General features: G+C 44.2%; 1 protein-coding gene across 1 annotated transcript in view; it reads left to right on the top strand.

The window, feature by feature from the left end:
- nrg3b (neuregulin 3b) overlaps positions 1-19,992 on the top strand; it is a 401,552-nt gene extending 381,560 nt beyond the window's left edge. The window contains exons 8-9 of the mRNA XM_020454441.2: positions 9,208-9,357; positions 18,798-19,992. Of these exons, the coding sequence (XP_020310030.2) occupies positions 9,208-9,357; positions 18,798-19,563 (916 nt within the window). The 3' untranslated portion in view covers positions 19,564-19,992. The remainder of the gene's footprint in view (positions 1-9,207; positions 9,358-18,797) is intronic.
- Positions 19,993-27,591: the final 7,599 nt, after the last annotated feature.

Below are 27,591 nucleotides of genomic sequence, written 5' to 3'. Positions count from 1 at the left end.
CGGCCAGCTGAAGAGATCCATCAACCATTCCTTGGGCTACAATACCTATTTTGCCAATTGGCCTGGACCCCTTTTACTTCTGACACGGAGCCCCGCTGATCCATCACGACTGGTCTACCGACGTAATCAGCCCAAGGGTGGTTTCAACAGGCTCCTCCGTCGCGATGTCCCCTGAGTGCTCATCTGCTAGCCTGCTAGCCACGGACCACTAGCTGTCTAGAGCATATCGGACTGTTAGCTGAAGAATTGCATCAGCCAATTTCTTGGGCTACAATAACTATTTTGTCAATTGGCCTGGACCCTTTTACTGCCTACATGGAGCCTTGCCAATCCATCATGACTGGTCTACCGACGTAACCGCCAGAGGGGGCAACAACAGACTATTCCGTCACGACGTCCCACTAAAGCCCTTCTGCTAGCCTGCTAACCCCAGCCCGCTAGCTGTCTGAATTGGCGTGTCTCCAGCCCGCCTAGCTACTCACTGGAACCTATGATCACTCGGCTATGCATATCTTTCCCTAATGTCAATATGCCTTGTCCATCGCTGCTTTGGTTAGTGATTAGTGTTTTATTTCACTGTAGAGCCTCCAACCCTGTCCAGTATGCCTTAGCTCGCCCTTTTGTTCCACCTCCCACACATGCGGTGACCTCACCTGGTTTAAATGGTGTCTCTAGAGACAATACCTCTCTCATCATCACTCAACGCCTAGGTTTACCTCCACTGTATTCACATCCTACCATACCTTTGTCTGTACATTATGCCTTGAATCTATTCTTCCGCGCCCAGAAATCTGCTCCTTTTACTCTCTGTTCCCAAACGTACCAGACATCCAGTTCTTATAGCCTTTATCCTACTCCTTCTCTGTTCCTCTGGTGATGTAGAGGTTAATCCAGGCCCTGCAGCACCTAGCTCCACTCCCATTCCCCAGGCACTCTCATTCCCCAGGCACTCTCATTTGTTGGCTTCTGTATCCGTAAAAGCCTTGGTTTCATGCATGTTAACATTAGAAGCATCCTCCCTAAATGTGTTTATTCACTGCTTTAGCACACTCCGCCAACCCGGATGTCCTAGCCGTGTCTATATGCTGAGCACCAATATTCTTAATTAATGGGGCTTGTGAAGCAAGAGTACCCACTTTAAGACTGACATACTTCTTATAATTATTGTTTATAACGCTACTCTTACACTGTTTAAACTAGAAAATGTAATTCAAAGTTTAAAACGTGGAGACCGGTCTGGAATATTGTGCTTGTATACAACTCTAACTATAACATTTCCGACAAGATAGAACTGCCAAAGGGGGCGGAATTGCAATCTACTGCAGAGATAGCCTTACAGAGTTCTGTCATACTATCCAGGTCTGTGCCCAACCAATTCGAGCTTCTACTTTTAAAAATCCTCCTTTCCAGAAACAAGTCTCTCACAAGCCCCCAGCTGTGCCATGGGCACCGTATGTGAATTGATTGCCCCCCATCTATCTTCAGAGCTCGTACTGTTAGGTGAACTAAACTGGGACATGCTTAACACCCCGGCCGTCCTACAACCTAAGCTAGATGCCCTCAATCTCACACAAATTATCAATGAACCTACCAGGTACAACTCCAAATCCATAAAGACAAGCACCCTCATAGATCATCCTGACCAACCTGCCATCCAAATACACCTCTGCTGTCTTAGAGATCACTGCCTCATTGCCTGCGTCCTCCGTAAAACACTTCAGCGAGCAGGCCTTTCTAATCGACCTGGCCCGAGTATCCTGGAAGGATATTGACCTCATTCCATCAGTAGAGGATGCCTGGTTATTCTTTAAAAGTGCTTTCCTCACCATCTTAAATAAGCATGCCCCATTCAAAAAATGTTGAACCAGGAACAGATATAGCCCTTGGTTCACTCCAGACCTGACTGCACTTGACCAGCACAAAAACATCCTATGGCGTACTGCATTAGCATCAAATAGCCCCCGCGATATGCAACTCTTCAGGGAAGATAGGAACCAAAATACACAGACAGTTAGGAAAGCAAAGGCTAGCTTTTTCAAACAGAAATTTGCATCTTGTAGCACAAACTCCAAAACGTTCTGGGACACTGTAAAGTCCATGGAGAATAAGAGCACCTCCTTGCAGCTGCACTGAGTCTAGGAAACACTGTCACCACCGATAAATCCACGATAATTGAGAATTTTTCTACGGCTGGCCATGCTTTCCACCTGGCTACCCCTACCCCGGTCAACAGCCCTGCACCCCCCACCTTCACCCAAATCCAGATAGCTGATATTCTGAAAGGGCTGCAAAATCTGGACCCCTACAAATCAGCCGGGTTAGACAATCTGGACCCTCTCTTTCTAAAATGATCTGCCGCAATTGTTGCAACCCTTATTACTAGCCTGTTCAACCTCTCTTTCGTATCGTCTGAGATCACCCAAGATTGAAAAGCTGCCGCAGTCATCCCCCTCTTCAAAGGGGGAGACACTCTAGACCCAAACTGTTACAGACCTATAGCTATCCTACCCTGCCTTTCTAAGGTCCTCGAAAGCCAAGTTAACAAACTTGACCATTTCCAATCTCACCATACCTTCTCCGCTATGCAGTCTGGTTTCCGAGCTGGTCATGGGTGCACCTCAGCCATGCTCAAGGTCCTAAACGATATCATGACCGCCATCAATAAAAGACTATACTGTGCAGCTGTATTTATCAACCTGGCCAAGGCTTTCACCACATTCTTATCGGCAGACTCAACAGCCTTGGCTTCTCAAATGACTGCCTCGTCTGGTTCACCAACTACTTCTCAGACGGAGCTCAGTGTGTCAAATCGGAGGGCCTGTTGTCTGGACCTCTGGCAGTCTCTATGGGGGTGCCACAGGATTCAATTTTCAGGCCGACTCTTTTCTCTATATACATCAATGATGTCGCTCTTGCTGCTGGTGATTCTCTGATCCACCACTACGCAGACGACACCATTCTGTATACTTCTGGCCCTTCTTTGGACACTGTGTTAACTAACCTCCAGACGAACTTCAATGCCATACAACTCTCCTTCCATGGTCTCCAACTGCTCTTAAATGCAAGTAAAACTAAATGCATGCTCTTCAAACGATCGCTGCCCTTACCTGCCCGCCCGCCAAGCATCACTACTCTGGACGGTTCTGACTTAGAATATGTAGACAACTACAAATACCTAGGTGTCTGGTTAGACTGTAAACTCTCCTTCCAGACTCACATTAAGCATCTCCAATCCTAAATTAAATCTAGTATCGGCTTCCTATTTTGCAAACAAAGCATCCCTCACTCATGCTGCCAAACATACCCTCGTAAAACTGACTATCCTACCGATCCTTGACTTCGGCAATGTCATTTACAAAATAGCCTCCAACACTCTACTCAGCAAATTGGATGCAGTGTATCACAGTGCCATCCGTTTTGTTATCAAAGCCCCATAAACTACCCACCACAGTGACCTGTATGCTTTCGTTGGCTGGCCCTCGCTTCAATTTCATCACCAAACCCACTGGCTCCAGGTGTCAGCGATTGGGTGCAGAGTGAAAGCGGAGTCAGGCGCAGGACACAGGTATAGAGTAATCTAACTGAGTTTACTCAAAGAATAAAGCAAATTTCCAAAATAGGAACATACAACACAACTCTAACACAAACACAACCACTAACGACATGAACAATCACAGACAGAACAGAAATGTATGTCAGATGGTTAAATAGGGAATGTAACGATTCCAAGATGGCGTAGCAGTAAGTCGTCCTGTCCTGTCGTGTCCCTGTTTATATCGTTTCTTTTTCGTTTTTTACATATTTTCTCCACATATATTTTGCTAAACCCTAAGCTTCCAAATACTCTCCTGCAACCCGACTCACCCAATGTAGCTATTTTTCCTAAAGTATTTATATTTACTTCGGAACCCCTCAACTGAAGCTAGCCAGCTAACCAGCGGGTATGCTAGCGGTCTTCAGCTAACCGGTCATCAGCTAACCTGTAGTTCGGAAAGCTCTCGCCTGTTCGTACAACGCGACTCTAACCAGAGCATAACGGACCTATTTATTTTTCAGACTCACCCCATCGCGACGTCCCCCAAAGGCTAACTCTCTAGCTCTCGCTATCTCCCTGCTTGCTAATTCGGCCTGCTAACTGCTAGCTTGTCCAGCTCCGGTCCACTAACTGCTACCTTGTCTAGCCCGGGCCTACAAACTGTTAGCTTGTTAGCACAGGCCTGCTAACCGCCTGAATCGCCGCGTCCCAAACGCTCACCGGACCCATATTTAATTTCTATCTCTTTTGACTTTTAATTTGTTTATACCTTCCGGAAACCTGCCTCACCCAATGTGATACGGAATCGCTATTATTTTTTTATTTTTAGAACACACTCAAGAACCTCCAGAAGCTAACCAGCTAACTAGCTACAAGCTATTTAGTCATTGTTCGTTTTTTTTTACCTGAATAACACTCGCCAGTCCAGCTTCCCTGCCCCATCCACCGCTGCCCCCTGGACACTGATCTCTTGGCTACATAGCTGATGCACGCTGGACTGTCCATTAATCACGGTATTCCATTCTGCTTGTTTGTTTTATCTGTTGGCCCCGTTGCCTAGTCTACGCCATTTTACCTGCTGTTGTTGTGCTAGCTGATTAGCTGTTGTCTCACCTACTGTTTTAGCTAGCTTTCCCAATTCAACACCTGTGATTACTGTATGCCTTGCTGTATGTCTCTCTCAAATGTCAATATGCCTTGTATACTGTTGTTCAGGTTAGTTATCATTGTTTTAGTTCACAATGGAGCCCCTAGTTCCACTCTTCATGCCCCTGATAACTCCTTTGTCCCACCTCCCACACATGCGGTGACCTCACCCATTACTACCAGCATGTCCAGAGATACAACCTCTCTCATCATCACCCAGTGCCTGGGCTTACCTCCGCTGTACCCGCACCCCACCATACCCCTGTCTGCGCATTATGCCCTGAATATATTCTACCATGCCCAGAAACCTGCTCCTCTTATTCTCTGTCCCCAACGCTCTAGGCGACCAGTTTTGATAGCCTTTAGCCGCACCCTCATACTACTCCTTCTCTGTTCCGCGGGTGATGTGGAGGTAAACCCAGGCCCTGCATGTCCCCAGGCACCCTCATTTGTTGACTTCTGTGATCGAAAAAGCCTTGGTTTCATTGCATGTCAACATCAGAAGCCTCCTCCCTAAGTTTGTTTTACTCACTGCTTTAGCACACTCTGCTAACCCTGATGTCCTTGCTGTGTCTGAATCCTGGCTCAGGAAGGCCACCAAAAATTCAGAGATTTCCATACCCAACTATAACATCTTCCGTCAAGATAGAACTGCCAAAGGGGGAGGAGTTGCAGTTTACTGCAGAGATAGCCTGCAAAGTAATGTCATACTTTCCAGGTCCATACCCAAACAGTTCGAACTACTAATTTTGAAAATTACTCTCTCCAGAAATAAGTCTCTCACGGTTGCCGCCTGCTACCGACCCCCCTCAGCTCCCAGCTGTGCCCTGGACACCATTTGTGAATTGATCGCCCCCCATCTAGCTTCAGAGTTTGTTCTGTTAGGTGACCTAAACTGGGATATGCTTAACACCCCGCCAGTCCTACAATCTAAGCTAGATGCCCTCAATCTCACACAAATCATCAAGGAACCCACCAGGTACAACCCTAACTCTGTAAACAAGGGCACCCTCATAGACGTCATCCTGAACAACTGGCCCTCCAAATACACCTCCGCTGTCTTCAACCAGGATCTCAGCGATCACTGCCTCATTGCCTGTATCCGCTACGGAGCCGCAGTCAAACGACCACCCCTCATCACTGTCAAACGCTCCCTAAAACACTTCTGTGAGCAGGCCTTTCTAATCGACCTGGCCCGGGTATCCTGGAAGGACATTGACCTCATCCCGTCAGTTGAGGATGCCTGGTCATTCTTTAAAAGTAACTTCCTCACCATTTTAGATAAGCATGCTCCGTTCAAAAAATGCAGAACTAAGAACAGATACAGCCCTTGGTTCACCCCAGACCTGACTGCCCTCGACCAGCACAAAAACATCCTGTGGCGGACTGCAATAGCATCGAATAGTCCCTGTGATATGCAACTGTTCAGGGAAGTCCGGAACCAATACACGCAGTCAGCTAAGCTAAAGCTAAGGTCAGCTTCTTCAGGCAGAAGTTTGCATCCTGTAGCTCCAACTCCAAAAAGTTCTGGGACACCGTGAAGTCCATTGAGAACAAGAGCACCTCCTCCCAGCTGCCCACTGCACTGAGGCTAGGTAACACGGTCACCACTGATAAATCCATGATTATCGAAAACTTCAATAAGCATTTCTCAACGGCTGGCCATGCCTTCCGCCTGGCTACTTCAACCTCGGCCAACAGCTCCGCCCACCCCGCAGCTCCTCGCCCAAGCCTCTCCAGGTTCTCCTTTAACCAAATCCAGATAGCAGATGTTCTGAAAGAGCTGCAAAACCTGGACCCGTACAAATCAGCTGGGCTTGACAATCTGGACCCTTCTGAAACTATCTGCCACCATTGTCGCAACCCCTATTACCAGCCTGTTCAACCTCTCTTTCATATCGTCTGAGATCCCCAAGGATTGGAAAGCTGCCGCAGTCATCCCCCTCTTCAAAGGGGGAGACACCCTGGACCCAAACTGTTACAGACCTATATCCATCCTGCCCTGCCTATCTAAGGTCTTCGAAAGCCAAGTCAACAAACAGGTCACTGACCATCTCGAATCCCACCGTACCTTCTCCGCTGTGCAATCTGGTTTCCGAGCCGGTCACAGGTGCACCTCAGCCACACTCAAGGTACTCAACGATATCATAACCGCCATCGATAAAAGACAGTACTGTGCAGCCGTCTTCATCGACCTTGCCAAGGCTTTCGACTCTGTCAATCACCATATTCTTATATGCCTCGGTTTTTCGGATGACTGCCTTGCCTGGTTCACCAATTACTTTGCAGACAGAGTTCAGTGCGTCAAATCGGAGGGCATGCTGTCTGGTCCTCTGGCAGTCTCTATGGGGGTGCCACAGGGTTCAATTCTCGGGCCGACTCTTTTCTCTGTGTATATCACTGATGTTGCTCTTGCTGCGGGCGATTCCCTGATCCACCTCTACGCAGACGACACCATTCTATATACTTTCGGCCCGTCTTTGGACACTGTGCTATCTAACCTCCAAACAAGCTTCAATGCCATACAACACTCCTTCCGTGGCCTCCAACTGCTCTTAAACGCTAGTAAAACCAAATGCATGCTTTTCAACCGGTCGCTGCCTGCACCCGCATGCCCGACTAGCATCACCACCCTGGATGGTTCCGACCTAGAATATGTGGACGTCTATAAGTACCTAGGTGTCTGGCTAGACTGCAAACTCTCCTTCCAGACTCATATCAAACATCTCCAATCGAAAATCAAATCAAGAGTCGGCTTTCTATTCCGCAACAAAGCCTCCTTCACTCACGCCGCCAAGCTTACCCTAGTAAAACTGACTATCCTACCGATCCTCGACTTCGGCGATGTCATCTACAAAATGGCTTCCAACACTCTACTCAGCAAACTGGATGCAGTCTATCACAGTGCCATCCGTTTTGTCACTAAAGCACCTTATACCACCCACCACTGCGACTTGTATGCTCTAGTCGGCTGGCCCTCGCTACATATTCGTCGCCAGACCCACTGGCTCCAGGTCATCTACAAGTCCATGCTAGGTAAAGCTCCGCCTTATCTCAGCTCACTGGTCACGATGGCAACACCCATCCGTAGCACGCGCTCCAGCAGGTGTATCTCACTGATCATCCCTAAAGCCAATTTGGCCACCTTTCGTTCCAGTACTCTGCTGCCTGTGACTGGAACGAATTGCAAAAATCGCTGAAGTTGGAGACTTTTATCTCCCTCACCAACTTCAAACATCAGCTATCTGAGCAGCTAACCGATCGCTGCAGCTGTACATAGTCTATTGGTAAATAGCCCACCCTTTTTCACCTACCTCATCCCCATACTGTTTTTATTTATTTCCTTTTCTGCTCTTTTGCACACCAATATCCCTACCTGTACATGACCATCTGATCATTCATCACTCCAGTGTTAATCTGCAAAATTGTAATTATTTGCCTACCTCCTCATGCCTTTTGCACACATTGTATATAGACTCCCCCTTTGTTTTCTACTGTGTTATTGACTTGTTAATTGTTTACTCCATGTGTAACTCTTTGTTGTCTGCTCACACTGCTATGCTTTATCTTGGCCAGGTCGCAGTTGCAGTTGTTCTCAACTAGCCTACCTGGTTAAATAAAGGTGAAAAAATATATATATAATAAATAAAAAAAATATGAGGGAATGTAAAACAGGTGTGTGTGTAATCAGACAAAACAAAACGAAACAGAAAAATGGATCGGTAGTGACTAGAAAGCCGGTGATGTCGACCGCCTAACACCACCCGAACAAGGAGAAGGGCCGACTTCGGCGGAAGTCGTGACACCAGGTCATCTATAAGTCTTTGCTAGATAAAGCACAGCCTTATCTCAGCTCACTGGTCACCATAGCAGCACCCACCTGTAGCACGCGCTCCAGCAGGTATATTTTACTGGTCACCCCCAAAGCAAATTCCTCCCTTACTAACTTTAAGCACCTGCTGTCAGAGCAGCTTACTGCACCTGTACATAGCCCATCTGTAAATAGCCCATCCAACTACCTACTCCCCATACTTTTATTTGTTTATTTTTGCTCCTTTGCACCTCAGTATCTCTACTTGCACATTCATCTTCTGCACATCTATGACTCCAGTGTTTAATTGCTAAATTGTAATTACTTCGCCACTACGGCCTATTTATTGCCTCACCTGCCTACTCTTACCTCATATGCACACTGTATATAGACTTTTCTATTGTGTTATTGACTGTACTTTTGTTTATTCCATGTGTAACTGTGTTGTTGTTTGTGTTGCACTGCTTTGCTTTATCTTGGCCAGGTCGCAGTTGTAAATGAGAACTTGTTCTCAACTGGCCTACCTAGTTAAATAAAAGTGAAATAATGTTTTTTTTTTATTGCTGAAGAGAAACTACAGTGTGGGAACTACAGTGTGGCCATTTAAGCATCTATAACCAATGACCCAATTGTTATCCATTTGTGAACCTTTTCAATATTTTGACCAATGTTTTCTGTTTCTGTCTTACGTATACTTCAACATGGCTCGTCCCAGGAGTAGCTCCCTCAGTCCAGTCCAAAGACACTGGGACACTCATCACATGAGGACCCCGCCCATCTCTCGAGGACCAAGGGTTGCTAGCCCCGCATATAAGCACCTGGAGGAGGTGGAGTCTGCAGAGATGGAGGCAGAGTCTTTAAGAGGGTATGTAAGGGCGGGAATCAGAAAACCAGTCAGTATTTGGTGTATTTGTATTTATTATGGATCCCCATTAGCTGCTGTCAAGGCAGCTCCTCTTCTTGGGGTCCAGCAAAAATAAGGCAGTTTATACCTTTTTAAAAACATGGAAATACATTCACAGATTTCACAGCACACATCTCCTTCACATAGAGTTTATCAGGCTGTTGATTGTGGCCTGTGGAATGTTGTCCCACTCCTCTTCAATGGCTGTGTGAAGTTGGTGGGAACTGAAACACGCTGTCGTGCACGTCAATTCAGAGCATCCCAAACATGTTCAATGGGTGACATGTCTGGTGAGTGTGCAGGCCATGGAAGAACTGGGACATTCTCAGCGTCGAGGAATTGTGTACAAATCCTTGCAACATGGGGCTGTGCATTATCATGCAGAAACATGAGGTGATGGCGGCGGATGAATGGCACGACAATGGGCCTCAGTATCTTGACATGGTATCTCTGTGCATTCAAATTGCCATAGATAAAATGTAATTGTGTTCGTTGTCCGTAGCTTATGCCTACCCTTACCATAACCCCACCGCCACCATGGACACACAACGTTGACATCAGCAAAACACTCGCTCACACGACGCCATACACATGATCTGCGTCTCTGAGGCCGGTTAGACATTCTGCTCTATTCTCTAAAATGACATTGGAGGTGGCTTATGGTAGAGAAATTAACATAAAATTATCTTGCAACAACTCTGGTGGACATTTCTGCATTCATAATGCCAATTGCACGCTCCCTATAAACTTGAGACATCTGTGGCATTGAGTTGTGTGACAAAACTGCACATTTTAGAGTAGCTTTTTATTGTGCCCAGCACAAGGTGCACCTGTGTAATAATCATGCTGTTTACTCAGCTTCTTGATATGATACACCTGTCAGGTGGATGAATTATCTTGGAAAATGAGAAATTAAACAGAAATGTAAACAAATTTGTGAACACAATTTTAGAGAAATACACTTTGTGTGTCTGTAACATTTCTCAAAAAAAAAATTCAGCTCATGAAACATGGGACCAACATTTTGCATGTTGCGTTTATATTTTTGTTCAGTATAATATTCAAGAGTATAAATCTTCTGTTTACCTTGAACTAACTTGAGCAAAATTTACTTAAATTACTTATTGCTTCAAAATGTAACTTGTTAGGCTACCCAACAAAATTCACATAGAAATGTGAGTTATAGATTTGTCTTTCTCATTGAAATAAAGTCTAAGGAATGGTAGATCTGTTCTATTGCTATTTCTAATGATTCTATGAAGTTCCGTTTACTTTTGGTTTTGTACACAGCTGAAAATACAATATTTGTGGTTAAGGAAAATATATTTCACAGTGGTTTAGATCATACAATGATTCTCTACACTACATTTGCTTGTTTTGTCAAACATACAGAAGTTAGGCGAACTATTAGAATTTTAGCAACCAGGCAATGCCGGAGTGATTTTTGCATAGTGCATTTTTAACACAATTAAGGTTATGTACTTCCAAAGTATTACCTTGGTCAATTTTTTGTAAATCAAAGATGGTCTACGAAGTGCTAGATAGACAGGAAAATAGGGAAAAGTTTAAAGTGCAACCATGGTTGTATATTTTTCCCTTTATTCTGAATATCGAGAAACCTATTCCTTGCTGTAGCACTATTCCACATTTGTCATCATTGCCTTTCCAAACACTGCGTCGGTGGTGAAAAATATAGTCACTCCTTTGCAGCAGATATTCAGCACATGCCAAGCCATAAGCATTAACCATGACTCTGCACTATTGGCCCTGTCTTCAGAATGCATTCAGTCTGGGATATTGACAACACAGCGTCTTAACAGTTAGCTCTGTGTGTGATTTAAATGCCCGCCGCTATTGAAAACACATTCTAATACTGCTTACTGGCAGTGATTAAAGAAAGCATCTCAGCCATTCAATTGCACCGAGAAGTCCAAAATGAGATTGAATAGAGCAGTCAACATGAGACGAAATCCCGCTGGCACTTTCTTTGCAGAGGAGTATCCAACAAACGTTCTCACAAGACGGTGGGCACCTGATGCAGCATTATGATGACATGATTAAGGAGCAACCCTAGAGAGCGGTCAGTGGTGTCAAAATAATTTATTGATTATGCTTTAGAAAGAATAAGAATAGAGGAGATACTCAACTGTACTGTACAGTACTATACTGATTGTCAATTATTGTGAGAAACCCCTTACACACACACACACAGGAACATGTTAAGAGGCTTCAGTGGTTAAGAGCCTTGCTCAAGGGCACAATGGCAGGAGATGGTACCTGGGATCAGAGTGATGCATCAGAAGTTGAGGCTTGACACTGTCTCCACTGTGACAATATATTATTTATTGTAAATCCAATCCTTTTACGGCTGCGGTCCCTGTACAGGGACCAAAATCAGCGGAAATTTCAGAGCACCAACTGTAGTACTCGATAAAACTCAAACTTTCATTAAAACACACATGCAAGGTACTCAATTAAAGCTACACTCGTTGTGAATCTAGCCAACATGTCAGATTTGTAAAATGCTTTTCGGCGAAAGCATGAGAAGCTATTATCTGATAGCATGCACCCCCCCGAAATACCTGAACGAGATGTAAACAAAAGAATTGGCGGTAGCCGGCGCTACACAAAACGCAGAAATAAAATATAAATCATTCATTACCTTTGACGAGCTTCTTTGTTGGCACTCCTATATGTCCCATAAACATCACAATTGGGTCTTTTTCCCGATTAAATCCGTCATTGTATACCCAAAATGTACATTTATGAAGGCCATCTGATCCAGGAAAAATCACCTCTACAAGACGCAACGTCATTATTTAAAAATTGAAAAAGCCTTTACAAATCACTTCAAACTACTTTTGTAAACCAACTTTAGGTATTAATAAACGTTAATAGTCGATTAAATTGATCACGGGGCGATCTGTATTCGATAGCAGCAAGTCTTGAAATCATCGTCCTTTTTTTCCCTTTCATAACTTCCTCGGTGTACCCCAAGACAGGAAGTGCCTAATCGTGATCACACCAAGGATAAACTGGCAATGAAATGCCAGTACTGGCGACATCGTGTGGAAGCTGTAGGCATTGTAAACGGGACTCTATCTATTTTCTCTTGCCATAGACAATACATAGACTGGCGGATGAATATTTTTTGGTGTTTTTTGTGAACAGTTTTCCATGGGATTTTTACTCCTAAACATGTTCTGTTATAGCCACAGACACGATTTAACCAGTTTTAGAGACTTCAGAGTGTTTTCTATCCACACATACTCATCATATGCATATACTATATTCCTGGCATGAGTAGCAGGACGTTGAAATGTTGCGCGATTCTTTTAACAAAAAGCTGCAAAAATTCGCAGCATCCCCAACAGGCTTTAGAAAAAAAACATTTCGATCAGAGACCTTCATGAGACAGATCTCTTTGAACACAAAACCCCCTTTTATGGGATCCGAGAGCAGCCAGCCCTCCGGTGGCCAGTTCACTTCCCACTTTATTGGGAACTATTTATTCTAAAGTTCAGTGTTTCCTTTTAGAAAATCTTTGTTAAAATGTGAATTTACACATTCCTCCACACGTTACTACAGTACAATGCACCCAATTTCCAGGTAAGTGACCAATCATACTAATCATGACCAATCATGCTAATGCTGATTGAAAAACTGAGAAAGGGAGCGCAAGGTTTGATACCCTGATTCAACTGCTGAAGTTAGCAAAGAAGGCACTGTAGTGAGTGTGAAGGAATGACGGCAGCGTTCAAAGCGCTAAATGACATCAAACTGTAGCCTCACCAACATTGTGCACGTCCGCTAGTGTGTTAAATTTGATGTACCAAACGATACAGCTGATACACCAGCAAAAAAGGCCTATAAAAGAATCATACCATGTCCAAAGTCATACTCTAAAGTAAGCTATTCCTATTTAACCAAGGAGTCTTTGTGCACGTCTGCTATTGTTTTGAATTCAACATACCAAAAGATACTGCTGGTTACCATTATTCTCAATTTTTTCTTAGTAAATGCCAGACAAACACCAGTTAAAAAGGCCTGTAAAACAAAGCATTGCCCAATCATATCTCCATGTCACTGACATTACTGACAACACTATTCTTATTTTACCAAGGAGGTTTAGTTAGCATAATTTGCTGACAGCTTGGAACTTGAGTGACGATGTGACTATGTAAGATGTCTGTCATTATAGCAATCCCAAATACATCCCAAATGACACCCCTATTCCCTACATAGTGCACTACTTTTGACCAATGCCGTATTCATGGTTGCACCTCCATAAATCGGTCGCGTAACACCATTGTTATGAGCATTCAAATCAAATCAACGTTTATTGGTCATATGCACAGGATACAGGGCTACTTGCAAGCTCTTCTCAACAGTGCAATAAACATTTATATAAAAAATATATAAAAAGTAGTACAAAATGTAGTACAAAAAGTTGTACAAAACTAAATATACAGTTGAAGTCGGAAGTTTACATTGACATAGGTTGGAGTCATTAAAACTCGTTTTTCAACCACAAATTTCTTGTAAACAAACTTTAGTTTGGCAAGTCGGTTAAGACGTCTACTTTGTGCATGACACAAGTAATTTTTCCAACAATTGTTTACAGACAGAGTATTTCACTGTATCACAATTCCAGTGGGTCAGAAGTTTACATACACTTAGTTGACTGTGCCTTTAAACAACTTGGGAAAATCCAGAAAATGATGTCATGGCTTTAGAAGCTCCTGATAGGCTAATTTACATAATTTGAGTAAATTGGAGGTGTACCTGTGGATGTATTTCAAGGCCCACCTTCAAACTCAGTGCCTCTTTACTTGACATCATGGAAAAATTCTAATAAATCAGCCAAGACCTCCGCAAGTCTGGTTCATCCTTGGGAGAAATTTCCAAATGCCTGATGGTACCACGTTCATCTGTACAAACAATAGTACGCAAGTATAAACACAATGGGACCACGCAGCAGTCATACCACTCAGGAAGGAGATGCATTCGGTCTCCTAGAGATTAACGTACTTTGGTGTGAAAAGTGCAAATCAATCGCAGAACAACAGCAAAGGACCTTGTGAAGATGCTGGAGAAAACAAGTACAAAAGTATCTATATCCACAGTAAAACAAGTCCTATATCGACATAACCTGAAAGGCCGCTCAGTAAGGAAGAAGCCACTGCTTCAAAACCGCCATAAAAAATCCAGACTACGGTTTGCAACTGCACATGGGAAGGGCTTGCAAGCCGAAGAACACCATCCCAACTGTGAAGCACGGGGGTGGCAGCATCATGTTTTGGGGGTGCTTTGCTGCAGGAGGGACTGGTGCACTTCACAAAATAGATGGCACCATGAGGAAAGAACATTATATGGATAAATTGAAGCAACATCTCAAGATATCAGTCAGGAAGTTAAAGCTTGGTCGCAAATGGGTCTTCCAAATGGACAATGACCCCAAGCATACTTCCAAAGTTGTGGCAAAATGGCTTAAGGACAACCAAGTCAAGGTCTTGGAGTGGCCATCACAAAGCCCTGACCTCAATCCTATAGGAAATTAGTGGGCAGAACTGAAAAAGCATGTGCGAGCAAGGAGGCCTACAAACCTGACTCAGTTACACCAGCTCTGTCAGTAGGAATGGGCCAAAATTCAGCCAAATTATTGTGGGTACCTTGTGGAAGGCTACCCGAAACGTTTGACCCAAGTTAAAACAATTTAAAGGCAATGCTACCAAATACTAATTGAGTGTATGTAAACTTCTGACCCACTGGGAATGTGATGAAAGAAATAAAAGCTGAAATAAATCATTCTCTCTACTATTTTTCTGACATTTCACTTTCTTAAAGTAAAGTGGTGATCCTAACTGACCTAAGACAGGGAAATTTTACAAGGATTAAATGTCAGGAATTGTGAAACTGAGTTTAAATGTATTTGGCTAAGGTGTATGTAAACTCCTGACTTCAACTGTATATACAGTAAGAATATACAGTAGACCATGAAATGTGCTAAAGTTAGTAGTTATATGGATGAACAGCTTAAATAATAATACATTGTAGCAGCAATGGTGTGTGTGTGTGTGTGTGTGTGTGTGTGTGTGTGTGTGTGTGTGTGTGTGTGTGTGTGTGTGTGTGTGTGTGTGTGTGTGTGTGTGTGTGTGTGTGTGTGTGTGTGTGTGTGTGTGAGAGAGAGACAGCCCCGAAAGTTGAGTGGTGCCCAGTCAATCTAAACAAGGGTTAATTATTGTTTTGTCTAAATTACACTATAATGGCTTGGAAATAAGATTGGAAAATTAAATTAAGCAAATAATTAGTAGGAAACAACTTAGTCATCATTACGATGTCGTCAAATTTACTTTAGAGAGATGGCAATGTTGCCATTACCTAGCAAACTTTGTCAAAATACCAAGCAATGCTAATGTTAGCTAGCTTAAATCCAGTGCGTTTCCCTAAATCTTAGCTAGTGAGCAAATGTTAAACCACATCTAAAGTCAATCTGACAACATCTCAATGATGACCAAAGGCTTTTCAGCAAATTATTTGCCTCCAATTGAAAATGCATTGAGTACAACGTTCAGTCAGTCTTCAAAATAATGTTCAAAACAATATTGTGCTGAAACGTGCATCCCATGAGTAGACCCTGGCCAAAAGTAGTGCACTTCAAAATGAATAGGGTGTCATTTGGGATGTAACCATAGCTCTCCCAGAGCATATTTTGCACTTAAAAGTCCCTGGCAGTATTCTTATTAACATGCCAACCTGATTGAGTATCACAGTGACTTGTAAGATACACACTGCTGTCAAACTCTTTATATATGACCTATTTCCATAATTAACATTCTTAAACAGTGCAGCATGCATGCAGGCAGCTCAGCATATTCTTTCAACGGCTGTGAGAAGATCTCCTGCTATAGCACTGCACAAACACACGCAAACACATACAGTATGCAGACTAGTATGCATGCATACACACACTATGCACACGCACATTCAGTGTGAAGATTTTTCACGCATTACACACACACACACACACACAGTATGCACGTGCACATATAGAGTATGCACATTCCGTCACATGTCCGCACACATACACACACACACACAGTATGCATTCACAAACAAACAAATACACACACACACACACAGACACATGCAGAGAGAGAGAGAGAGAGAGAACTAACTAGGATAATTTTTTTAAAGCCGCAGAGGAGGAATCTGTAGCCATAGGCAATTATTGGTAACATGAGGCTTGCAAATGCTCGGGGAACGAGTGGTATAAGAGGTTTTTTTTCTTCACCAACGTGCAAAGATTGTGACCGATTTATTTGACTAGTTGAACAAATTAACTATTGATAACCCGTTTAAAGATCCATCCGCAAAGCAAGGCCAATGGAAGTAGGATTGACCTATTTCTATACTTAACAGCCATACAACACTAACATCCCCACCCCCCTTGTTGCCATGGAGACACCCTCTTTCCTGGAATGAGGAATGAGCAGTAAAATATGGAGAGAGAGTGAGAGGGAGCGAGAGAGAGAGAACACAGAGACAGAGTTAGGGAGTGAGAAAGAGAGTGAGAGAGTGAGGGAGACAGAGAGAGGGGGAGGAAGGGAGAGAGAGAGAGAGAGAGAGAGAGAAAGAGACCAAAGAGAGAGAGAGAGAAAACAAGAGTGGGAAAATGGGCATGAGAATCACCTGTGTTTTCGTATTTGGCAGTAAATCCTCATAGAGCATTGCCAGTTTCATTAAACACTGCCATTCACATATGAAGAATGGATTGAAACCTAATTTGTCATGAGAGTTATTTTTAGATATTTTACAATGCCCAGGCTTCCACCTATAATACAGAAGAATGGGGAAAGTAATTAAAAATGTAAACTCAGTTATGGTACAAACGGTCTCTGAAGTCAGACAATAATAATGGCTCACTCCTAAAGGCTTGTTGAGTGGATCTTAGTAGGTTTCACTAACAAACGTATGAGATTTAAGACACTTTTTAGAGTTAGAGCTCAATACAGTTCCATATGTTTCTGTGTCAGTATATATAAGACATCTTATTTTAGTGACCTTGGACACAATAGTCTCTGGTGTACAGGTATATGGTTTAGCTTTGGTATGGAATCTATTATCCAAGGTGGCGTAGCAGTCAGACGTCTTTGTCCTGTCGTGTCCCTTGTATATATCGTTTTACATCTTTTTCGTCGCATATCCTTTAAAATATTTTGCTAAACCTCAACATCTAAATATTCTCCTGCAACCCGCCTCACCCTATGTGGAGTGGATCTGCTTTTTTTTTCCTAAAGTATTTATATATACTTCGGATCTGGAATCCCTCAACTGAAGCTAGCCAGCTAACTACCAGCTATCAGTCAGCAAACCATTGCCAGCGGTCATCAGCTAAACTTCAGCTCGGAAAGCTCTCGTCAGTTCGAACAACGTGACACTAACCGGAGCATAACAGACCTGTTATTTAAATCCCTGGAATCCTACAGCAAACTGAACATTTTCATCTGCTACCACCGAAGTATACTCCTGGGCTACAATACCCCTTCTACAGCCGGTAAGGTGAAATAAAAAATAAAAAATAAAAAAAGACTATCTTTTTTGATTCTTGTTTACTTGTTTCAGTCCAAAAACATCCCCAAAACTTAAGCATAGAGCTGGGGCTGGGGAAATGTAACCACTCTCAAAATCATAGCTGGAGCTATGGATACAAGGACCGACGAGAATGACATTATAATTCAAAACTAGGATTCAAATGACAACATAAACATAATCGAGTAATTTAACTTTAACTTCGGTTTCGGAAGATTAAGACAATTGTACTAAGCTCCCAAAACAGTTATAGTCTTCGAGAATAATATTGCAGGAAATACCCCAGATTGTGCCTTTAAAGCCAGATAGCCCGATGGCATTATTTTACATTTTACTGTCAAATAGCATCTTTAACTCTGCAACACTTTCGGTTCTTCAGGCAACGTTCCTTGATTCATATGCACTCACCAACCTAATGCTAGGCCTAATTTCAACATTTCTGCTATCTGGACATTCAGGTATTCTTTCAGGAAGGTTTTCATATAGCCACTCAAACCCGGGTCAAGCATACCCCAGCTTTGATGCTAAAGCCTTAAATCTCTGATAAGGTTGTCACAAGAGAAAGAATTTTCACTTAAACATTTAAGCAGCCAGAGTAGACTGTCCATGCCGTAGATTATAAATAACTACAAAAGATTATGATTATGAAAAAAAATATTTAACCAGTGTAGACAGATGTTTTTTAGGCTTTAATTGTATGGTAAAGGATTTATCTCTCTCGTGAAAATTAGAAATCATGCAATAAAGGTCTGGGAACAAAAGGTCATAATCTCCACCCATTTTTTTTTCTGTTCTCTGCATCCCTGCAGGTTTGACACTGGAAGGGGTGGAGGTGACGATCGCCAGCACAGCGGGTTCCCGAATATGCAAACCATGTCTCGTTCCGCAGAGAAGAAGGGATGGAGGGATGTTCCCTGCACCCGTCTAGACAGAGGAATAACACCCGCTCCTCCCTCTCTCCGCACGCACTCCGTCCCCATCATCCCCTCTCTCCAGGAACACGACCGCGAGAGGGGTCACGTGGACGGGAGCAGGGAGAGGGTGTCGCATGGAGGAGGTCTTGCCGGGCCAGGTTACATGGCGCAGGCACCTGTCGGTAGCAGCAGCCACACCCCCCCTAACTCCTCCACCTCTGTGTGTGTACTAGAATTAGAGGACAGACCCAGTCATGTGCGTCCCTACAACATCAAGACTGCACTGGTGTCAGAGACAAGCCCTATTCACACGCACCAGGGCTCCTCTGAAACCCTAGTAGGGCCAGGGGACCTGTTCCAACACTCTAGCCTTGTCACCTCTGGGACAGCAGAATCCGGATCAGGTGTTGCCGGGTTGAACAGCACAAACACTTTTATTGCTGTGACCGTGCTGGAGTCCAAGAAAAAGAGCATGCGGTATACACCCAGACTGCTCTACAGCTTTCCCAAGAGCAGGGGTCCTCAGGCAGGTGTCCAAAGAGAGGCCCAGGGGCTTGGTAAACAAAACATTGCCCTGGTGAATGGAGGGGCAAACAGCTTCCTGTCAACAGTGGTGGGAAAAGGTGCTGGAATTTCTTGTGCCAAACATTCTGCCAGCTGATTGGATTATTTCTCGCCAACTTGCAAGGAGAGACTCCGCCCACCTGCATCGATGACACGGGAGGGGGTAGGACCACCTGCTTAACTAATTGGCCCCTAGTTTCTGTAAAAGAGCCACAGCAGCCTGGACTGCAGAGAGGAATTAATTTATACATTTAAGACACTGAAAACACACACACATGTATGTGAATAATGTGAAACAATGCAGACAGACATAAAGACCAGTGGGAGCTTGATATAAATGTGTATTTGAAAAAAATATAAATGATTTATATGCACTATTTAGACAAAGCTTCTACTTAGAAATCAAAATAGTGTGTCATATCTATGTTGTTTCTCAATTGTAAAGAAATCAAATTATACATGTCATATGTCCTATAAACATATATTTGACATGACGACGTGACAAAATAAAGACTACAGTGTTAAAGGGTGTGTGGTTGATTGAATTTCTGAAACTTTCTGAAATATTTCAGATTAATCTTTGTTGTCTGTGTCTCTCAAGTCAGTGTGTGTATAGCCTAGTAAATTGTATAGCAAAATAAGTTTATCCTACATGACACATTATGTCAACAGGTGCTGCCTATGGGATTATTCACTGTGCTGAATGAGGTCTCTCGACAACATCTTCTTCCATCGAAAGATTAATCAAGTCACACCCAGAGCATCTCATGCCAGACCACGGAAGTGTTCCTCCCTGGTAAAAGCAAGGTCCTCCATTTGATAAAGAGCGTCAGACGGATTGAATCATTTACTTGTTTATCTCTTCCCCAAAACAGCCTCGTTAATTAAAGTGCCGGTCTCATTATTTTTGCATCAGCTGTTTAGAAAAACTGTAGAGAGGAGAAAAGTTTTTAACTAGCCAATCTTCAGGTGAGAACATTTATCAAGAGGAATTAATCAGGCAAAAGATGAAAGCACCGGCACATGTCCCTGGTCCTGTTCACAACAAAGTAGATCAACACAGAGGGAAAATGTTGTCTTTCCCTCCATATTAGTAACACCTTTTTTCTCCTCAAATGTTTTTTATCAGTTCTACAAGCAGCAAAATGACTGTGCAAAATGTACCAGTTACTAATGAGTGGGAAATGGGATGGGAGGACTGCAGAGGGTGAGTAGCCTAATCATACAGAAAGAGCAAAAATTATTTTAGACACCATTTTGATCAATCAAATCGTATTTGTCACATGCTTTGTAAACAACAGGTATAGACTAACTGTGAAATGCTTCCCAACAATGCAGAGAAAAATATAGAACAAAAAATAGCACAAGAAATACATACACAATGAGTAACAATAACTTGGCTAGATACACAGGATACCAGCACCGAGTTGATGTGCAGGGGTACGAGGTAATTGAGGTAGATAAGAACATTATAGACGTGACCATAGTCTCGTCTATATTAGGTTTTGATTGGCCAATGCATGCAAGTGAGTTTTTCCCCTCTTTTCCCCGAATACTCCATATTCCTGAACAACATTTGGGGCCTCAGCTGAGAACTTCATTCCCTAAATGGTCACCAGGTGGCACTGCGATCGGTTCGCAAATTTTCGAAGAAAAAGGTTTTTTAATTTATTAGCATTATCCAATAGGCATTTTTTTTAAATGACCTCCAATATATTCCACAAAGTTGTCAACACTGACACTCGAATCACAGAGAACGATTAATTATGATCACATCCTTCCGTCCGAATACTCGAGAAAGATGTTGTTGTTAAAAACAATATTTTTCTCTGCATCTTTTACAGCAAACAATGATGGAAAGCAAACTAATTACATGGCGCTAACTGGCTAATACTTTATTTTTGTTAAAGGAGAAACAGAAAAAGATAGACAGAATTAGGATTACAAATCATACGTTATAATTCAAATGTGTTCTATGTATCGTGCTTTGGGAGGCAAAACTGAAACCTAGCCACTCTCTTGTATCTTAGCAACAGGAGCTAGCTAGCTTGCTACACACGTTTTTCTGCTAGCTAGCTAACGTTATATCCCAACAACATTGACATTCAATATATTTATTTCTCAGCCATATCTAAGCCATATTCAAAATTGAAATCAAGCAGGATAGCGTTTATTGAAATTGTTAGTTGACTTTGTAACGTTTGCCAGGCTCCCGGGTTTGCAGCATCGCATTAGTGGAAACTAAGACTGTTCTTGGGGCAGGTTGTAGCTAGATATTTTTGAGTCGTGTTGGGAGCAATTTTAGCTAACCTTAAACTAATTCTCCTAACCTGCCATGTTAATTATCCTAACCTGCTGCTTAAATTCTCCTAACCTGTGCTACGAAAAGTCAAACCTGCCCTGAGAATAGTCTTGGTTTCCACTAATGGAATACAGTCCAGGGGTTCACGTTTCATCCTAGCAGCCCAGCTATAGCCCAACTTGGCTAGCTAAGTCGTTTTACCTTGACAAGTTTGACCCTCCACATCCTGTTTTGTTCAATGATCTCAGCCACATTCACAATTCAATTCAAGGCAGATTAACTATTTAGCAGGAATGAGCTCAGATGGGCTGGAAACATAGATTTTATTGTAATCAAATCGACCTCTCCACCGTAGGTAGCTAGCTAGTTAGTTACATTAGCCACTGAAACCACTGCTCAAATTTCAATCAATAGAATAATGCCGCGACAGTTTCATCAAACAGAAGTAGAATGTTATAGCTATGTCTATTCTTACCTTGATCGTCAGTATTAGCTACTCTTTGCCCATATCTCCAATATTATTTTGAGGCTCACTCTAAATAATACATGTCCAGGCAATGTTCTGCACTAAGATGGTTGTTGACTGATGTTTCAGCATCTTAGCCTGACTTATACTGACTTTCTGACAATTGTGAAATTCATAAACAACATAACTATTGAAATGCAAGCAGCAGGTGATGTTTCTGCTGTCTCCCATTTTCCCCATTATTCCCTGTGCATTTGTACCTGCGTTTTCTGTTTGTCTGTCGCCAGTTTGTCTTGTCCTGTCAAGCCCTAACAGCGTGTTCCCATGTTTTCTGTGTTCTAGTTTTAGTTTTTCTTAGTCTTCCCAGTTCTGACCTTTCTGCCTGTCCTGACCCTGATCCTGCCTGCTGTTCTGTACCTGCCTGACTCTGATTTGGATTAAAACACTTTGCCTGCCTTGACTTACCTTTTGCCTGTCCCTTGTACAATAATAAACTCTGAGACTCGTACTATCCGCCTCCTGTGTTTGCATCTGGGTCTTAGCTTGACTCCTGATAGTAAGAACTGACCTTGACTGACCAAACAGACTCGGACCAGCCCCGCAATGCCGTCTCCTCCCAAGGAGACACCATTGGAAGACACAATGGCTTACTTCAAGGTCTTATGGAAGGATTCCAGACCTTGGCGGAATGCCATGACAGTGCCTTCAATACATTGCTGGAGCAATTCCGTGGATTGTCTGTTAGGCAGCCAGCCTAACAGTAACCTCCCAGCCCCTCAGTAACCCCGCTGTCAGCTGCGCGTTTCTCCAGCCCACCTCGGCTTCCCGAGAACCCCGCTTACCTCCTCCGGAACGCTTCGCTGGAGATTCAGGAACCTGTCTGAAGTTTCTCTCCCAGTGCTCCTTATCTTCGAGCTACAGCCCTCATCCTTTCCCTCGGACCACTCGAAGATAGCGTATCTTATAATGCTGATGTCCAGGAGGGCTCTCGCCTGGGCTACGGCGGTGTGCGAACAACAATCTGCTGTGTGCTGCAGGCTGAAGGAGTTTGTGGCGGAGGTGAAAAGAGGTAATAATTTCTCCGTTGTCTGGGAGAGAGGCTGCTCGGAAGCTATTCCTGCCTCGTCAAGACTCCCGTAGTGTGACAGACTATGCGGTTTATTTCTGCACAGTGGCCACCAAGAGGAGGTTAAAGACAAGCTACCAGCCTGAGAGCTGCCCACGGATCTTGATTCACTCATCTCCTTGACCATTTTGATCGATGGGCGGCTACGAGAACATAGGAGGGAGAAGAGGTCTGACTCCCACTCGATCGCCCAAGGATCCCACCTCGCCACCGAGGAATCCCAGAAGTTCCCGGCATCTACGTGACCGAGAGAATCCGAGGTTACCTGAGTTCCCCCGGGAATCTCAGAGATCTGCCGACTCACCTCTTCCGGAGCCTATGCAACTCGGCAGAAATAGATTGTCTCCTGCCATACGTTTACGTAGATTTAACACCAAGAGTTGTCTGTATTGTGGCACTACAGGTCATTACGTGTCTACCTGTCCATTAAAAGATCAGGCCCATCAGTAGGTATGAGTATGCTTGGAGGGCCATACAGAGAATTTCCCATCCCTCTCCATTCCATCCTGCTGTGGGGTGACCGGTCAAAATCTCCCCGGGTACTCATTGACTCTGGGGCCGACGAGAATTTTATGGATACTACCCTGGTGTCAGAGCTGGGTATCCCCACTCAACCCCTTTCCATTCCCATGGAACGAGGTGACATGAGAGACTGCCCGGAAGTTACTCCAACTTCGACAAGACTCCCACAGTGTGGCAGACTATGTGTTGGATTTCTGCACATTGGCAGCTGAGAGTGCCAGGAACCCGGAAGCGCTGTTTGACATGTTCCTGTAAAGAACGAGCTTGCATACCGGGAACTACCGACGGATCTCGACTCGCTCATCGTCTTCACCATTCAGATCGATGGGCGACTACGGGAACGAAGGGAGGAGAGGACATATGATTTCACTCGCCCGCCATAAGATTCCACCTCGCCTCCGAGGCATCCCGGAAGTCCCCAACGGCTCCGTTGCCGAGAGAACCCAAGGCTATCCAAGTTCCCCCAAGAGGGAAAGGCTGCCGATTCACCTCTTCCCAAGCCGATTGAACTAAGTAGAGCTAGGCTGTCTCCAGCCAAACGGCTATACAGGATTCACACTAAGAGTTGCCAGCATTACGGGACTACTGGTCATTTCGTCTCCACCTGTCCACTAATAGACCAGGCTCACAGGTAGGAGCGAGTACTCTGGTGGGCTATATGGAGACCTTTTCCTCTCCCCTTACTCGTACCCCTTTTCATGCCATTTTGCTGTAAGGAAACCAGTGAAAATCTCTACGGGTACTCATAGACTCTGGGGCCGATTAGAGCTTTATGGACGCTAACTTGGCGTCCGCACTAGGCATCCCCACTCAGCCCCTCTCCATTCCCATGGAAGTTAGAGCGCTGGATGGGCGCTCTATAGGCAGAGTCACCTATAATACCACCCCCATCAACCTAAGAGTGTCAGGGATCCACATCGAGACGATCCAATTCCTGCTCCTCATGTTCCCGTGGTATTGGGATTCTCTTGGCTCCAGCGACACAATCCCCTTAATGACTGGTCTGCTGGTGCCATCGTGGGTTGGAGTATGTTCTGCCACGCTCGGTGCCTGAAGTCAGCGCAGCCTGCCTTGGGACATCTTCATGGGGGCTCGGAAGTAGCCCTGGACATCTCCGCCATTCCTGCAGAGTACCAGGACCTTCGGGAGTTCAGTAAGATCCGGGCCACTTTGCCTCCGCCGCACTGACCCTATGACTGCGGGATTGACCTTCTCCCAGGCACCATTCCGCCCCTGGGACGACTGTACTCTCTGTCGGGTCCGAAGACCAAGGCTATGGAGACCTACATTGAGGACTCCCTAGCAGCAGGGTTCATCCGTCCTTCTGCCTCCCCCGCAGGCACAGGGTTATTCTTTGTGGAGAAGAAGGACAAAACCCTGCAATCCCCTTTGAGTATTCCCTGGGCTATCAGCCCCTGCTCTTCCCTGAGCAAGAGGAAGAGGTTGGCATACCTTCGGCCCAGATGTTTGTCCGCCGCTGTCGTCATACCTGGAAGAGAGCCTTGTCAGCCCTTCTCAAGACCACCTTCAGGTATCAACAACAAGCAGACCACCACCGGACCCCGGCTCTCCAGTATTGTCTCAGGCAGAAGGTATGGCTGTCCACCCGGGACCTGCCCCTCCGGATAGAGTCCTGCAAACTTTCCCACCGGTTCATCGGCACTTTCCACATCTCCAAGGTCATTAGCCCTTGTGCTGTTCATCTTCTGTTTCTCCGTACCCTCCATATACATCCCACTTTTCATGTGTCTAAAATCAAACCCATGTCTCACAGCCCTTTGTCTCCTGTTTCAAGGCCCACCACTCACCCTGTCTCATCGACAGCCTACATGGTGAGGCGTCTCCTGAAGGTTCTACCTTGGGGCAGAGGATTCCAGTACCTGGTTGACTGGGAGGGTTATGGTCCAGAGGAGTGGTGCTGGGTCCCCGCCAGGGACATCCTGGACCCAGGACTCATCGCTGATTTCCAACGTCGGCACCCCGGTCAACCAGGTATGCACCCATGTAGGACACAAGGTGGCGCACCTAGAGAGGGGGGGGGGTACTGTCACACTCTGATCTGTTTCATCTGTCTTTGGGCTTGTATCCACCCCCCTCCAGGTGGTCGCCCATCTTCCCCATTATCGGCAGTGTATTTATACCTGTGTTCTCTGTTTGTCTGGTACCAGTTTGTTTTGTTTTTTCCCCTTGCTCCTGTCTTTTTCAATAGTTCCTGTTTTCTAGTTTTCCTGGTTTTTACCATTCTGCCTGCCCTGACACTGCCTGCCGCTCTGTATGGTTTGACTCTGATCTGGATTACTGACCTATGCTTGCCCTTGACCTGTGTTTTGCCTGCCCCTGTTCTAGTAATAAACTTTTGTTACTTCAACACTGTCTGCATCTGGGTCTTCCCTAAAATGTGATGGGGAGTTTTACCTTAGTCACCGTGCTTCTACACCTGCATTGCTTGCTGTTTGGGGTTTTAGGCTGGGTTTCTGTACAGAACTTTGTGACATCAGCTGATGTAAGAAGGGCTTTATGAATAGATTTGATTGATACACTGTGTCTCTCACCAGAGTGGTATACCACAAAGCAAGCTAGATCTACTCAGGGTTTTCTAAAACTAGCCCGATTTAGTTTGCTTCATATTCCAGGTCAGGCTTCATCCGTATTACGAGGGTGGATATTGCTCGCCCTTCTGCCTGCCACTAACTCTAGCAGACTTGTAACTGCACATGTATGTTGCACATGGCTTGTCGAACGCCAAACTTTTCATTGAGACAATGCTGAAACATCAACCCATTGGTGAGTCAGTGCCACATTTTAATTTGTGCCGAAATCAAAATGAAAGAAAAGTTATCTGGCAAATTCAGCAGGCTATGGTATGAAATGGGCTTTTAGAAGTGCTCTCTTTGTATTATTAATTATAGTTAATTTTATTTTTATCTTACCTGTCGCAACTTCCGGTGAAATCATAAAAATTATGGATATTAAACATCTAGGTACATACAAGTAAGTGTCTTATATCGGTTAAAAGCTTAAATTCTTGTTAATCTAACTGCAATGTCCGATTTACAATAGGCTTTACAGCAAAAGCATGCCATGCGATTGTTTGAGGAGAGCGCCCCACATCAAAATATTTTTCAACCAGCACAGGCTGGTTGTCAATGGACAAGCTAGAAGAAAAAGAAACACACACCTAATTCAGGTGAGGTGCTGGCTAGCGGAGTAGAAAACTTGAAAATAAAAGAGAGCCGCACTCTCTAAGCTCAGATGCAAAAATTGAATTACCAACGTTTCGACAGCCAAGCTGTCTTCATCAGGGTATAATCACAAACACTGCGGGATGACTCGTTTATGTAGTGTCAAAAGACACAGGTGTCTGTAATCATGGCCAAGAGTGGCCTAATATCATTGGTTAATTATCAAATATTAAAATGGCATACAAAGAACAGCACACCAACAACAAATGGATAGCATACGATCATAAATTAATTTTACTACACAAGCTTACAAACTATTACAATGGCAAAGTCACAATGGCTTCAGATCAAACCCAAACCCGGAATGGCTTCAGATCAAAGTCTATGTTGAGACCGAAGGGAGCAAGGGTCTTTAAGTTAAAGATCCAGGCAGCCTCTCGTTTTAACAATAAATTATCAAGGTCACCCCCTCTCCTAGGGAGGGTGACATGTTCGATGCCAATACAACGCAGAGACGAAATCAAGTG

The sequence above is a fragment of the Oncorhynchus kisutch genome, linkage group LG20, assembly GCF_002021735.2.
Source record: "Oncorhynchus kisutch isolate 150728-3 linkage group LG20, Okis_V2, whole genome shotgun sequence".
NCBI classification, from domain to species: domain Eukaryota; kingdom Metazoa; phylum Chordata; class Actinopteri; order Salmoniformes; family Salmonidae; genus Oncorhynchus; species Oncorhynchus kisutch.
The sequence above is the reverse complement of the archived record's forward strand: the minus strand, read 5'-3'. Positions and strand labels throughout refer to the sequence as shown.